Below are 15,884 nucleotides of genomic sequence, written 5' to 3' on the forward strand. Positions count from 1 at the left end.
CACACACACACGCGCATGTGGCCTTCACCTTTGCGGCTACAGAAGTCAGAGGGAAGCAGAGGGCCACCAGGAGAGGCCAAAGGAGAGCCGGGGTCTATAAGGAGGAGAGGCCACACTTCCCAGGAGGCCGGGAATTCCCTTCCCTGGTGATTCTGATTCCACTCTGCATTCCTCTCCCTGGACCCAGGATTGACTGTCCAGTGACCTAACTGAGTTGGCTCCAGAATTATGCCTTCCCAGGGGTTCAGCTAACTGGACCCCAATGCTGTCAGTGTTAAGGGGGGAATGAGTACATAGTCTGGGATTCAGATTTGTTTGGAGACAAAATTTGTTAGAAGAGGAGACCTAAAAAACCACGAAGGCAATTGGCATGAACATCTCCAGAACACCTAAGGAACCCTCTGCGGTTTATATCCCTCCTCTCCTGTCATGAAAGTGGAAAGTCTATTTAACAAATAATTCTGTGCTTATCACATGCTTTCTTTAAAATATTTATTATACATTTATTTATTTGACTCGGCTGTGTCTTAGTTGCAGCATGTGGGAGCTAGTTCCCCAAGCAAATATTGAACGTAGGCCTCTGCATTGGAGTTTTGACCCCTGGACCACCTGGGAATTCTCTCCTCATACTCGTGGGGACAGTAAGGGGTCACAGGCCTCCTCTGAGGCCCCCTTAGAGCTGAGGCATGGGGTGGCTGCAGAAATCCTCCTGTGGCTAAGGTGTGGTTTGTTGCTCATGACTCACTCACACTCCCTGCAAACAGGGCTTCTCCCCCGTGTGTGTCCTCTGTTGTCTGATGAAATCTGACTTCTGAATGAAGCTTTGCCCACACTCACTGCAAACATAGGGCTTCTCCCCTGTGTATGTTCTCTTGTGTGAGATGACATGGGTTTTCTGACTGAAGCTTCGCCCACGCTCCCTGCAAACATACGGCTTCTACCCTGTGTGTGTCCTCTGGTGTTTGATGAGGGTTGATTTCTGACAGAAGCTTCGCCCACACTCCACGCAATCATAGGGCTTCTCCCCTGTGTGTGTCCTCTTGTGTGAGATGAGATTGGCCTTATGACTGAAGCTTCGCCCACACTCCCCACAAACATAGGGCTTCTCCCCTGTGTGTGTCCTCTGGTGTGTGATGAGGACTGACTTATGACTGAAGCATCGCCCACACTCCCTGCAAACATAGGGCTTCTCCCCTGTGTGTGTCCTCTGGTGGGTTATGAGGAGGGACTTCCGTCTGAAGCTTCGCCCACACTCCCTGCAAACATAGGGCTTCTCCCCTGTGTGTATCCTCTGGTGTGTGATGAGCACTGACTTATCACTGAAGCTTCGCCCACACTCCCTGCAAACATAGGGCTTCTCCCCTGTGTGTATCCTCTGGTGTCTGATGAGGACGGACTTCTGACGGAAGCTTCGCCCACAGTCCCTGCAAACATAGGGCTTCTCCCCTGTGTGTATCCTCTGGTGTCTGATGAGGGCTGACTTCCGATGGAAGCTCCTCCCACACTGCCCGCAAACATAGGGCTTCTCCCCCGTGTGTGTCCTCTGGTGTGTGATGAGATGGGCCTTCTGATTGAAGCTTCGCCCACACTCCCCACAAACATAGGGCTTCTCCCCTGTGTGTGTCCTCTGGTGTCTGATGAGGGCTGACTTCCGATGGAAGCTTCTCCCACACTGCCCGCAAACATAGGGCTTATCCCCTGTGTGTGTCCTCTGGTGTGTGATGAGGACTGACTTCTGACGGAAGCTTCGCCCACACTCCCCGCAAACATAGGGCTTCTCCCCTGTGTGTGTCCTCTCGTGTGTGGTGAGACTTGACCTGTCCTTGGAGCCTTGCCCACACTCTCCGCATGTGACCCTCATAATCCCTGAGACCCCTGCACCCGTGAGCAATGTGCCTGTGTCCTCTGGATTCAGTTTCTGGCTTGTGCTGGGCTCGTCTGTCATTCTCTCATGCACCCCAGAACCCCCCATTTGCCCTCCGGGTGAGTTGGAAGAGGCCCTTGAAATCCTCTTCAGCCTTACGGTTTTCAGCAATTGTTGGGGCCTGTCCTTGGCCTCGTGGCCCTCAGGTTTGTCGCTCGGGCTGTGTGGATTGGAATATCTCCGATTTTGACTGCCTGGGCAGGGATCCTCTGGTTGGAGGCGGTCGCTTTCAGATGGTCTCAGGAGGGTCTGAGAGGGGTGACTGCTTTGGATGTGTTGGCTGAGGAATTTCTGGCTGGAGAAGGCCAGAGAGCGGGAGGCACATGGGTGGATCTTGGGCTTCGGTTCTGCTGAAAGAGGAAGCTTTTGTCAGGTAGCTGGTTTGCCGTGGTCAGGCCTTGCCCACTCATCATCTAAGTGCTGACAGTGCACGATCTGTCGCCCATCAAGTGCCTTTACAGTCCACTCTTCCATTCCACTGTTATTCTCTACATCTACAGAAATCCAGGAAGCGGGTGTCAAGGGCCTTTTCTACATATCACCCAGATAGGGACCTTCCAGCTGCATCAGAGGCAGCGTCTCTCCTGATAGAGATGGATCTTCAGGGACTTTCCCTGCGTGTAGGTGTCTGAAAAGTCACCTCACAGTCGCCCCAGGTATTTACCCTACTGAGGGATAAGACTTGATGACTTAGGTGAAATCTCCTGAGTGGCTCCCTGTGAGGGGAAAGGGTCTATTAAGTTAGGGGAGCCTGGCCTGGAGCTCTCTGCATATGGGAGGCAGCACGGGGGGTGGTTAGAGCAGGTGTGGCTAATTCTGACTTTGTGGTTCCTTGTTCAAAGAGCAGCCTTTGTGCCGATCTCTGCAGGAAGTGGGTTTGAGCCTGGATGAGACCGAGCGGCCCAAGTCCCACTGACTACAGGTCTGGCTCCTGCTGCCCAAACTGGTTCACAAATTGCTCCTCTCTCAGTTTCCCATAAATCATAAAATAAAGGCATATCCTTTCTCATGCCTCACCAGTACTCATACCTCATTTATTTCATTCAGGCTTAATCCACTTAACATGCACTAGGAATCCATGTTTAAAAATACATGTCCAGTCAGACCCTTCACGCCCTCACTCCCAAGCATCTTCAGACAGCCCACTCTCCCCTCATGTCTGGCAATGAACTGATCTCTGAGGGGACTCCCCGCTGCTGTCTCTTCCCAAAAGTGAACCAAAGGATCGTCTTAGCACAGAGAACATGCTGCTTGCAGCTGAAAACCTGGCGGTTGTTCTGTGTCACCCAGGAGGACCCCTGGGGCCTGCACGTGGATACAGGCCCTGAGGCTTCCGTGTCCCGTCCAGCCTCCTTCCTCTCCCTCTGTGCTTCCTCCTGCGACCCCTGGCATGGCCTCGCTTCCCGGTCCTGGGGCTGCGGCACGGGCTGCTCCCCTGCCTGGAATCCTTCCCCGCAGGTCTTATCTCTGCAGAGACCCTGTCGCACCGTCCTGCACTACACCCCACCCTCTGCTCACGCTGATCCGAGGCACGTTCCCTGCGCTGGTTTTCCTCAGCACCAGCCCCTGTCTGGTGTGAAGCCCCTGCTGCCCCAGGGCAGTGGTTCTGTCTGTTTCGGGGCGTGGAGCCCCGTCTGTCACAGCGCGTGAACTCACATGACAAAAGACTGGAACAGGAACTGAATGCGCATCACTGTACACGTGTCGCTTAGAAAAGGGAGGAAATGAAGAAGAAACAAATAAAGGGCAGAGAGGTGGTAGGTGCTCGAAATGTTGCTTTTTGCTTCTCAGCCTTTTAGCAGAAGGTGATGTTGCACATTTTTTTGCATGAAATATTAAAAATTAGAACTAACATTTTCAATATAAAATTTCTCCTAACAGTCATATGAAAACAATCAAATTCTGAGGCATTTTAATTGCAACTCAACTGACTTAGGACTGGATTGTCCTCTGCTTCGAAAGCGGACCACGGCTGCTCCCAGGATGGGGTGGGGTGCTGGAAGAGGGGAGACACTCACCTCTCCCGGCCGCGAGCTCACTCTTCCCCCTGCTGTTCCGCTTGATGCCAAGGTCCTGACCGTACTCGTCCCCGTACCAGACCAGCAGCTCACAGCCCGGCCTGACCACCCGGCAGGTTCGGTAGAAGATCTGCCCGTGATACTGGAAGGCCACCAGGTTCTGCTCCTCGTCGTCCCGGGCACAGTTCACATACCTGGGGTCGAGGCCGGGAAAGGGAAAGAAACCTCAGGTGACGAGTGCCCTCCACTGTGCGCCCATGCCCAGCTCCTTGCCTTCCGCCTCTGAGGCCGCCCCTCATGTGGACCTTCTGTTCACTCCTTCGACCAGGCCATGTGAATTCCCATGCTTTTCTCTCCTTACCTAAGTAGCCATTTTCCGGAGCCCAGTTCCAGACTCATCTCCACCTGGACTGTCCGTGGGGCTGGTGACCTCCAGCTCCTCTAAACTCTGAATTTAGTTCTCTTTCATCCACAGGACTTGGTGCTTCTTGGCTAACATGCAGCCCTCAGCACTCACCCCAGCCTGCCTTCTCTGCCGAGTCTTTCTGCCATCTCCCCACGTGTATCCAGGGTCCTATTCGCTTGCCCACCCCCTCCCACGTAAACTTGGAGAGAGCTCTGATATAGCTTGAGACACGGAACAGTAATAGTTTGTTCACTGTCTGCCTGCCCTGATGAAAGGAGAGGCCCTCAGAGAATGGCCCTGCTCAGGGCCAAGCTGCCCCCCATTCCTTCCCAGGCCTCAGGGCCCACCTCTCACTGGAACCAATCCTGAGGAGGTTTTTGCCCACAGAGAGTCAAGGTCTCCTGTGTTAGGTCATCCTGGCGTGTGCACTTACTCAAAGATAGAAAATATAAGGTTACTGCTCCTAAAATCAATTGGCTAATGTCTGTCTGCAGTATGTTCTCCAAAAGGACATGGGTTGTGTGATCTGCTTCAGTACCGAAGTTCACTGTCTAAATTGCACCATAAAGGGCGTGAGAAGTGTCCACTAAGTGAGTTAAAGTGTTCCTGGTGAATCTAGATGCTTCAAGTTGTTTTCAAGTCCACCAGTTTTGTTCAGCATATAGACTTGTATCTTGACGGCACATGCCATATTTTTATTTCCTTCTTTTTAGTGTCTTTTGAAATGAAAGAGTATGGTATTGAGGGAAAAGAGGAAGGAAGATGTGAAAGCTTTTGAGGGAGCCGGGTTGAGAAGGAAAGGGGCGTGGGATGGACGGAGTCTCAATGTCTACACACTGCAGACTCACTGCACTCACCTCATCCAGTTGGCCCAAGACGTGTCCTTTCCATCCACATACTCGTAGCAGTTCCTCCCTTTGGTGATCTGAGGGTCAGAGAAAGAGTTACAAGCTTTCCTCTTTTTTTTTTTTTTTTGGTACGAAGCAATAGAAGAGCTATTTCCCTGTGTAGTCATTGGTGCTTTTCAGCCTGCATGGATTCAAGTGCCAGTCGGACCACATGGTAAGCTCCTTACTCATCATTCCAAGTCTCAGTCCCTTGGTTCATTGAAGGCAAGGGCTCCACAAGGGAGAACTCACTTCTGTGTATCTCTACACTGTGCTCTCACCTCTCCTCTGACCTTAGAGAGAGGTCTAAGTGTCTGTACACTGTGTTCCCACCTCTCCTCTGACCTTTAGATAGATGACATGAGTGTCTGTACACTGTGGTCCCACCTCTCCTCTGACATTTAGATGGAAGTCCTGTGGTCACGCCCACGTCACACAGTACACAGGGCTGACTGTGTCATTGACGACCATGTTATCACCATCTGCATCCTCATATGTAGACATGAAGTACCCCCCACCACGTACAAGTGATTAGAGGCCAGAGGACAGGGAAACGGGTGCTTCTCACCAGCCAGGCGTATCCACTGTTGGCGGCCTCTTCATCGTCTGTGATCTGGCCCTCATAGGGGCCAAAGTGCAGGCCCAGCGGCAGATCGGACGCCTCGTTCCACACTCCAAGCCCAGCGTCAGGGATGCCTGACAGTCTGATGCTTAACCCAGGGGGCAGCGTGAGGACTGAGCGATTGGCATGCCCTTTTTCCACTGCACAGTCCTTTACAAATGTTGGGGGCCCATGGGCAGCACAGCTGTCGATGAAGAAGTTCTGACACTCCTCACAATCTGGAGGTGAGAACAGGGATGAGAGGAGGTACAGTGATGTTTCTGGTCGTAAAGACCTTCATAAAGAACTAGGGCATTCATGGCATTTGGCCTCGATCCTGCACCCCAAGTCATAGAGGAAGGGGATGGCCGGGGGACTAAATGGTGAGGTGAGGTTAGTGGACCAAGGCCTCATTGCCCCTTCTCCGTGAGTGGGCCAGCGGGGTCACTCACAGAGGTAGTCGTCATCCTGAGGCTCGCTGACCTCTTGGTACACGTGGCCCTTTCTTTCCCGTAGACTGTACCTCTTCACTCCAGTCTCCTTTCCTCTGAGTTCTAAGATGGAGAACAGAAGCTAAGCAACGCTGGTGGGGTCTGGGGAGTTAGTCCCTGTTTTATCAGAAAGTGTGAGATCTCCTACCTGTCCATCTCTACACTTTGTTAAAATTTTCTTATATGTATTTTTCAAACTTTTACTTTCGTAATTTTATGTTTTCATGTTCCATTATTTATTTCTCGGCCAGACTGCATTGCTTGTGGGATCTTAGTTCCCTGACCAGGAATGGAGCCCACACCTCCTGCAGTGGAAGCGTGGAGTCTTAACCACTTAACCACCAGGGAGTCCCTTCTCTATATTTTCTTTCTTCTCCCTTTAAATACAGTTTCAAGAGACTGAGGCTCCACTGACCACAGATGCCCAGTTCAGTGATAGCTTCCTGCACTTCCCATTAGTAGGTTTAACTTCCCAACCTTCCGACTTAGGTAATAGTTCATCGACACATCTACTCAGAAAATATGTGTTAAGCGCACATGACAAGTAAGGCATTGAGCAGAGGTCTGGGCATGAACACTAACAAAGCTCGGTTCCCATTATCACAGCTGGATTTATTGAACTACTTGTAGGTGTCAGACTTTTGCATTTAATGTAAGGCATTCAAGCACTGTATGAGTTATGTATCCTTATCCTCACTTTACAGATAGCATTCAGGATCTCAGAAATTGTATAAGATTTTCCCAAGGCCCCAGTGCTAACTTCATGTCTCAGATCAGTCCAGCTTAAACCACGCCTACCCAAAGTCCCTGCCACACACCTAGGCCATGCTTATTAGTTTTTCTACAGGAATTAGAGGAACTAATTAGAAGAACTCCCCAAATTTCTCTTACCGACTTTTTGTCTGGGGTGCTGTCCAGGGGTCCTTGCTTTTCTGGGATGGGGCACTGGATTCTGAGCCTGCTTGGAGCCACTTGTCTTCAGCGATTCTGCTGCTCCCGGCAATTCCTTCAAACTAGATTCATTACTTAATGGTGCCCTGGACATTCTCTTCCATGTGAGTAAAAGACAACATGCATTTCTTTAGTTCTTTAGGACTTTATGAAGTGTTTTCACATGCATGACTTTAGTTAATACTTTGACAATTCTTGGAAATACCTGATATGGGGGGAAGGGGTCTGAACACTGGAGTGTAAAATAAGGACCTACGTGGATAGTGAATCAAAACTAGAATTCATATCTTAAGGTTCTTCCCCTTCAACTTTCTGCATAAAAGTGAGAGCAAGGCAGGGAGAAAAGCTGGAGGTCAGGGAAAGAAGAGGGTAAGGGCTGGTAGAGAGATCCTGAGGGTTTCTCTTAATAGTGGCCCTTTGACGGACGAGGACGAATGGAAAATTACAGAGGGGACAAAACACATGTGGAAAACAAGGTGACAAAGCAGTGAGATTAAGAAGAGAAAAGGCGATCGGCAGAAACACATTTAGACAATAAAGCAAATGAGATGAAAGCTGCAGGTTGCCATGTCCTAGCGACAATGTTTGGAGTTAAAGTAGCCGGTCTCGTCAATTCTCCTCGAACAAGGCTGTATGACCAGCTGGTTCTCCTCAGCTTCCTGATCCATGAATTGGTATACAGGCTAATTCTTAATATTATAGTGGACATGAAATTTAATAACCTTCAACAAATTGTTGTGTGAAGTATTTAATACAGTAAGAACGTAAACGTACATCCCTTACGTATCAATTTATTCCCTAAACTGCCACTATATTTCAAGTGCCGCTCACAGATACTATCTTCAGCATCCTTTGACCTTTCTACTCCTAGATGAATGCTTAAATGTGGAGTCACTCACTCACGAACCATTCAGGGGGCACTTAGGGGCTTTGAGGTGGGCCTGGACTTCTGAGAACTAATGGGTGTGGGCTAGGATCTCAAAGCTCACAACACAGGGGCAGGCTAAACAAATGATTACAAACAGGAGAGTTGCTAATTAGAGCTCAGTGGAAGGAGTTGTTACTCCCTCCTACAAGAATGAGCATTTGAAATGATGCCCAGATGATGAGTTTCTACTCAAAAGCAGGTAATCTATGTGAAGTCCTTCTGTTATTTTCTTATTTGTTGCTTTTCAGTCATAAACCTGAGGCTTATCAGGGTTGCAAGTTGCTTCCTCATGTTGGAGTGGGAGGCTCTGAGTTTGGGATCCTGTCTCCTTCTTCATCTTGGACTGTCCACTCTACAAACTGCCCAGCATATCTTTAAGCTTCTTCATCTTGGACTGTCCACTCTACAAACTGCCCAGCATGTCCTTAAGCTTCCCTTATTCAGATGTCTTAGCATATGCCTCCCTAGCAAAGCACAAAAAACTGAGGTTGAAAACATCTCTCAGATGAATGATATAAAGATGTATGAATAAGCTTCATAGAACTATGGAAGTTTTAATCAGTTTGTAAGGTGTTTAGAGAACGTGCATTGGTTTACATTACACTACCAGTGATACTGTGGTCTCAGGTATATAATCAAATGTTTCTTACCTTTTTTTTTTTTTTTTTTTTTTGTATCTATAATGGTGATAGCTCTATACCTACTTATAGGTACTGTAGGATTGATTTAAGGTTTAAGCAAGTTTATTCACATAAAATACTTGAAGTCTAAAATATTATGAAAATAATGTAACAACAGAACAACCTACTACTGTTGTTGTTCTTACTAACTGCAAAGATGGTGATGATATCAGACATTGTGCTAAAGACTCAGGACAGGGAGGCAGCGGTCTCCAGGATCTCTGTGTTTTCTGCTATTCTCACCTGTGACTCGATCCATGAGAAGGTTATTTTGGCAACAGGATTTGGGAAATACTCACTTTCTGGTGTTTACTGTGCTCCACTCTGAAGGGCATCGAAGAAGGTTTACCTAGAAAACGATGAGAATCAGTGTTTTGGTTGGGAAATGTTTCCAAACTCTGGGTATTCTAATTAAGGACACATAATTCTAAGCCAGAGAGTGACAAAGACAATGATTACCAAAGGAGGAATGGAAAATGATTTCTGTATCATCAACTCCCATGGTTCCACTGGGAGTATTACATAGTTTTCTTAAAATTAAAAAAATATATGAAACTTCATCCGTGCCTCATCTGATTTTCATAAAATATCTAATAAATTTAATAGTCTTTCATGACAAAAGTTCTCAACAATGTAGGAATAGGAGGAAGTGACTGCAATATAATAAAGGTCATATATTGAAAGTCTACCTCTAACATCATAGTCATCAGTGATAAAGATCAAGAAGAAAAGCCAAGGATGCCCGTTATCAAATTTGTGTTCACCATAATATTAGAACTCCTAGCCAGCGCTGTAGGTTAGAAATGGAAACAAAAGGCTTCCATTTGGAAAGAAAGAAGTAAAATTATGTCTGCTCACAGGGGAATGGTTTTATGTGCAGAAAAATCTTTAAATCCACACACACAAAATTCCTGCAGAGAAAGTTGCACGGTACAAAATCAACACTCAAATATCTTTCCATGCATGAAGAATGACCATTTCACAAAGGAAAATAAGAAAACAATACTATTTATTTTTTATTTTTTTAAAGCTATATTCAAGAGCTAAATTATAAAAACAATATTTATTTTTATTTCTTTGTTTTTTCCATGACTTTTGTTGCGGCATGTGGGATCTAGTTCCCTGACTAGGGACTGAACGGAAGTTCTCTGCATTGGGAGTGTGGAGTCCTAGCCACTGGTCAAAGAATCTTATTTATAATAGCATTGAGAAGAATGAAGTAATTAGGAATAAACTTAAGGAGATGAAAGACTCATATGTTGAAAACTACAAAATATTGCTGAAAGGAATCTGACATAAATAATCGATAGGTGTCTCATGTTTATGGATTTAGAGGCTTAATATTATTAAGCTGTTCATACTACCCAAAGCAATTTAAACATTCAATGCAATTCCTATTAAAATCCCAATGGAATTTTTTTCAGATATAGAAAATCCATCCAACAGTTAACACGGAATCTCAGAGCACCCCAAACTGGCAAAGCAATCTTAGAAAGAATAGGAAAGCTGGAGGCCTCTGATTTCAGAACACACTACAAAGGTACAGGAGCCAAAAGAGTGTGGATTTGGCAAAACATGTGTGCTTAGCTGCTCAGTCTTCTTGACTTTCTGTGACCTTTTGGACTGTAGCCCTCCAGGCTCCTCTGTCCAGGGGATTTCTCAGGCAAGAATACTGGACAGGGTTGCCATTGCCTTCTCCAGGGGATCTTCTTAACTCATGGATTGAACCCACATCTCCTGTGTCTCCTGCACTGAAGGCAGATTCTTCACCTGCTGAGCCACTGAGGAAGCTGGCTGGCATAAAGACAGATATGTCAATCAATGGAACAGAATAGACAGCCAGAAATCAACTCTTGGATACATGGTCTAATGATCTTCATCTAGCGTGTCAAGATAATGGGGAAAGCTTAATCCCTGTAATGAATGGTGCTGGGGAAACAAAATAACCATATGCAAAGTAACGAACATCTTACATCTTGAAGAAAAATCAACTCAGAATGGATTAAAGACATTTATGCAAGACTTGATAAGACCCTTAGAAGACAACAAGGGTGAAGCTTCACAACACTGATTCAGCAATGATTTCTTAGATATGGTGCCAAGTGCACAAGTATTAGTAACAAAGTAAAAATAGAGAAATGAGATTAATCTTAAAACCTCTGTGCAGCAAAGGACACTGAACAGAGTTGAAAAGGCCACCGACATGATGGTAGAAAATATTTATAAAATCTGCACCTGATAAGGGGTTATTAAGCATACACCAGTTTGAAGGCTACCTATAAGCCAGGAAGAAAATCTGATGGACCATGATGGCACCTTGATATCAAATTTCCATGTTCCAGGATTGTAAGAAAACAAATTTCTGTGGTTTAAGGAATGCAGTCTGTTTTGTTATGGCAGTCTGCGCTGACTAACAGTGAGAGAAGGAATTGAATAGACAATTCTCCAGAGAAAATACACAATGGCCAACAAATATATGAAAAGATTCTCAATATTACTAGTCGGTATGGAAATACAAATTGAAACATTCTGGGATGGGCAATATGTATAAGAAGACAATAACAAGTTTGGAAAGGATATGGAGAAATTGGAACCCTTATACACTATTGTTGGCAATGTAAAATGTTGCAAGCTTTCTAGAAAAGACTATGGAGTTTCCACAGAAAATTAGAAGTGCTGTATGATCTAGCAATCCAAGTCAAGAGTGGGTTTCCGTAAAAAATTGAAAGCAAGATAATGAGTAAATAGTGGGCACATGTATCATCATTGCCGCATTATTCCCAATGGGCAAGATGTGTGAGCATTATAAATGTTCATTGGTGGATAAAAGATAAAGATTATATATAAGATATATGTTATAGCTCTTATATCCACATGCACACAACGGAATGTTTTGAAGCCTTAATAAAGATGTCTGTCATATGCTACATGGATGGGCCTTGATGATATTATACTAAGTGAAATGAACCAATCAAAAAAGACAAATATCGCCTGATTCCACTTCTCTGAGGTATCTAAATTAAATCCATGGAAACAGAAAATATAATCGTGGTTGCCAAGGGCTATGAGGAGGAAGGATTGGAGAATTGTTCCTCAGTGGATTAGGGCTTCAGTTACACAAGATGTAACACTTCTACAGATTTGTTGTACAGCAATGTGTATATATAATCCCGGTGGCTCAGGGGTAAAAAGTCCACCTGCAATGCAGGAGATGCAACAGATGCAGGCTCAATCCCTGCGTTGGGAAGATCACCTGGAGTAGGACATGGCAACCCACCCCAATATTCTTGCCTAGAGAATCCCATGGACAGAGGAGCCTGGTGGGCTCCAGTCTATGGGGACCCAGAGTCAGCCAAGACTGAGCGATTAGCACTGTGGCCACTAACACTAACGTGTACATAGTTAGCAGCGGTGTGCCATACAGTCAGAAACTGTTAAAAAGGTAAATAAAGACGAGCAGGCGTATGTGAACCGAGGCATATGTATTCCCTAAGAATCTCTCCTTATGTCAAAACCTTTGCAGACAACCAAATGTTTGGTTTTCATGTCCCTTTCCCTAGTTTTAATAACCTCAGGGAACAGAGGGACGTCCCTGGTGCACAGTGGATGAGAATCTGCCTGCCAGTGCAGAGGACACAGGTTCGATGGCTGGTCCAGGGAGATGCCACTTTCTGCGGGGCAGCTAAGCCTGTGTGTCAGAAACTACAGAGCCTGCACGTGCTCTGCAACGAGAAGACACTCACCGCAGCCAGAGAAAGCTTGTCCACAGCAACAAAGACCCAGTGCAGCCAAAACAAATAAGTAATTTTTTTAAAATCTGGGAGAACAGAAATCCATAGATGGAGAATCATAGAACTATCTAAATTGTTTTCTGCAGTCTAGGCAGATTAACTCTTCTAAACTGAGCAGCAGAAGAGGAAGTGAGCTGCTTACTTCTATTTTATAATAGGTGTACTTCATTTTATTTACCTGATGCCATCTCTGGTCAGTGAAATGTGGGAAAGATCATGGAGAATAAATAGTTCTCTCAAACCCTTTCCCAGAATCAAAATAAAGAATTAGTTTAACCTTAGGGTAAGAAGATCATGAGTTTTATTTTATATACATATATGCATAATGTATCTTGACATAATATGTTAATCATTTCCTCTTTGAAGAGATTTAATCCAATAACCAATAACCAATCTGTTTGGTGAATTTATTTCTAAAGGATCTTTAGCTGCCTTTCACTAAGAATGTTTAGCAAAAATAATTCTTTTTAAAAATAATGATAAATATTAACCATAAAACTTTTGAGAATTACACTAGAAAGCCTATACATTCATCTTCATTCAGGCTAATGTCAATATTCAGCCACAGCCACTTGGGAATGCTGAAAATTATGTTTTCCTTGCTAATGGCTGAGATGTAGTTGAGACCTAAGCCCAGACTGGTTTCAGGAAGACACGTCCACACCCTCCTGGCCTCTCACCTTGCTGTCTTGGTGTCCATTCTTCATCAGAATCCTCAGTGTCATCTCCCTGGGGCTTGATGGCCTGCCTGCGGGGATGCATGAAATCTGGTCGAGTGGCTCTGAAACCTGGAAAGAAGCAAAACATTTGTTCTAAGAAGGGGAAACAAAGCATAGAAGCAATGGAAAGTGTCACAGAGTCAGGGAATCTGTGGGATGTGCTGGGAGAATCTAGAACAAGGCAAGAGGTGAGCTCTGCACTGCAGGTCACCCTCCCTCTGGTACAGAACTGCAAACATTTCCTCCAGGTTAGTCTCCACACAAAAGGGAACTGTGAGCAGGTGAAGCCACCTAAGAGCGGGCCAAGTGAACACTGAGGGTGAAGACCTGTTTCATGTTTCCCAGGCTCACAGGCGCCCAGCACTTCCTGTTACCTATAGCAATCAGCGCTTCGTAGTTTCTTTTCACATTCCTATACCGGATTTTTTCCCATTCTCCCATCTCTTCCCATTCTTCCTTGGAGAAGTATACGGAGATGTCTTTGAAAGCATCTTTGGCCTAAGGAAAATAATAGATTTCATCAGTGATTTACTAATCTAAGTCAGACCTTAGAGCTGAGACTTCTCTTCCACCTTTTGTGCAGGGAGTAGGCTGAAGGTCCTGGATGGTGTGTGTGAGAGAGGGATGAAGACTTTCCTTCCCGACTGTGTCCTCCTTAACTGAACAAACTGAGCATTTTCCTAGCTCTCCCTGGACACAGAGCAGTTGAGAAGCTAGTGTCCTGTTTTGTCCCACTCCACCCCACCATCTCAGACAGGACCAGGTATTCCCATCCTGTGTACAGCCACAGGGACGTTCACTCAGCTGCCAAGGCAAGCAGTCTGTGGTGCTTCAGGGACCAACGCCATGTCCTTCCTATAGAGCTGGCTTTGAGCCCAGCTTTGCCGCCTCCACCTCTCACCGTGGGCTTCCGCTCTGTTCTCCCGGCATCTCCCTCAGTGCTCTCCTCTGGAGACCTGTTCGGCCTCATGGCCATTGGAGTGCTCAAGACCAAGGTGCCTGTGGAAGAAGAAGGTGCTGAGATAGCCCAGAGCCTGAGCTGCCTGCCTTGGGTGGAGTGTCCAGGGCAGGAAGGCGAGGGGAAAGTCAGGGTGAGGGTATTCGTGGGAAGGACGGATCCTGACTAGGTATGACAGATCAGCCTAATATGAAGTAGATTTGGTTTCTTTGGTTCCCTACAATTCAGCCCCTCTAAGGGAAGGCAGTGGGAGGGATGTGACTGTGGGTGACGGAGGGATTCTCGAGGAGACCCGGAAACCCCTAACTGCTGGACTGGGGTCGGCTGAAATCAGGGCTCTGTTCCAGTGCAGCAGAGGGAATGTTTCTCCAAGAAGGGTTTTGAGGATCTCCTCCTGGGGACTCAGAAAAATCTGGGCATAACGTAGGTTCTACGTCTAAGGGAGAAGTCGCTCGGCTTGAGGAGATCTGGGTCCCACGGGCTGAAGTAACTGGGGTCCTCAGACAGAGGGGACTGGGGATCTTTTGTCTGATGTAGAATGCGCTCGGTGAGAAAACTTGGGGTCTGTGAGGCTGAGGAAATCGGGGGTTTCTTACTAAGGAATTTTAGGGCTCCGATAGGCAGTACAGTTAGGGTCTTGAGGAGGAAGAGGTTTAAGAGCTCCCAGGCGGAGGTATTCAGGGTCTCCGAAGTTTAGGAAATTTGGTCTCTCTGCGGGTGGTAATTTTAGGGTGCCTCAGGCTGAGGGGATCTGGGGTTAATCTAGGTATTTGAGGGTCGCAGCACTAGGGGATTTGGGGTTTCTGTGGGTGAAGGGACTTGTAATCCCTGAAGCTGACGAGACGCAAGCCCGCTTCAGATTAGGACTCAGGTTACTCAAAGCTGACAGGATTTCGGGCCTCCCACCCTGGAATTTGAAGCCATCAAGCTAAGGGTTTATGATGGCTGCGCAGGACGCATTCCCTTCAGCCTCCCCGCTGTTCTGCCGCACTGCCCACCCTGTCCCCAGGAGCGCTAGAGGTTCAGCGACGTCCAGTCCTTAGGCGCTGAGGTGAAGTGAAGGGCCAGCAGCCTGCCTGTACCCTGTCAGGCACAAGCGACCAATCGGCGTTGTGACTGAGGCAGTCTGGCCAATAGGCGCCCGGAGGGTGCGGAGCGCGATGGAGGCCCCGCCCCACCGCTCAGGGATTGGCTGCTCTGTGGGCGTGCCTGTCACGCCTCCAGTGCGCAGGCGCAGCTTGGCTGGTCTCTTTGTTTTCAGGCATGGCCTCTGAGGCCTGGATCCTCAGGTGGGCGGGTTGTCCTCAGGCTGAATGTTTCTTTCCAGTGCCCTCAACTGGTATATCGGCTCCACCAGACTGTAACGGCGCTCCCGGAGTTTATCCTAGGCCCACTGTGCCCTGTCTTATCAAATCCAGTTTTGGCGAGAACTCTTATGTGGTGAGTACTGGATTATTCAAGGGAAACGGTGTAATTGACTACATTCTGATGAGATGCACGATAAACACCGTATGGGCAAAGATTTAAACA

At 46.9% G+C, this 15,884-nt stretch overlaps 1 protein-coding gene across 1 annotated transcript; it reads right to left on the reverse strand.

The window, feature by feature from the left end:
* Positions 1-937: 937 nt before the first annotated feature.
* On the reverse strand, positions 938-14,366 carry LOC136161856 (histone-lysine N-methyltransferase PRDM9-like). The gene is made up of 11 exons (XM_065926980.1): positions 14,298-14,366; positions 13,771-13,894; positions 13,358-13,465; positions 9,186-9,235; positions 7,219-7,375; positions 6,289-6,390; positions 5,804-6,075; positions 5,206-5,273; positions 3,943-4,136; positions 1,509-2,271; positions 938-1,340 (listed from the first exon to the last, which is right to left on the reverse strand). Exons 1-11 carry the CDS (start codon positions 14,364-14,366, stop codon positions 938-940), a joined length of 2,310 nt encoding a protein of 769 aa, XP_065783052.1.
* Between the last annotated feature and the right edge of the window lie 1,518 nt (positions 14,367-15,884).

Source organism: Muntiacus reevesi, chromosome 2, assembly GCF_963930625.1.
Source record: "Muntiacus reevesi chromosome 2, mMunRee1.1, whole genome shotgun sequence".
In the NCBI taxonomy this organism is placed as follows: Eukaryota; Metazoa; Chordata; class Mammalia; order Artiodactyla; family Cervidae; genus Muntiacus; species Muntiacus reevesi.

Bases quoted from the DNA above. Each gene is read 5' to 3' on its own strand.
- LOC136161856 (XM_065926980.1), bottom strand. From the start codon at position 14,366: ATGAGGCCGAACAGGTCTCCAGAGGAGAGCACTGAGGGAGATGCCGGG. The intron at 5,274-5,803 runs GTGAGAAGCACC...TCTGACCCTCAG, and splicing joins ACAGTGGATACGCCTGGCTG to ATCACCAAAGGGAGGAACTG. The intron at 2,272-3,942 runs GTGAGTGTCTCC...CTCTTTCAGCAG, and splicing joins TGAGCTCGCGGCCGGGAGAG to AACCGAAGCCCAAGATCCAC.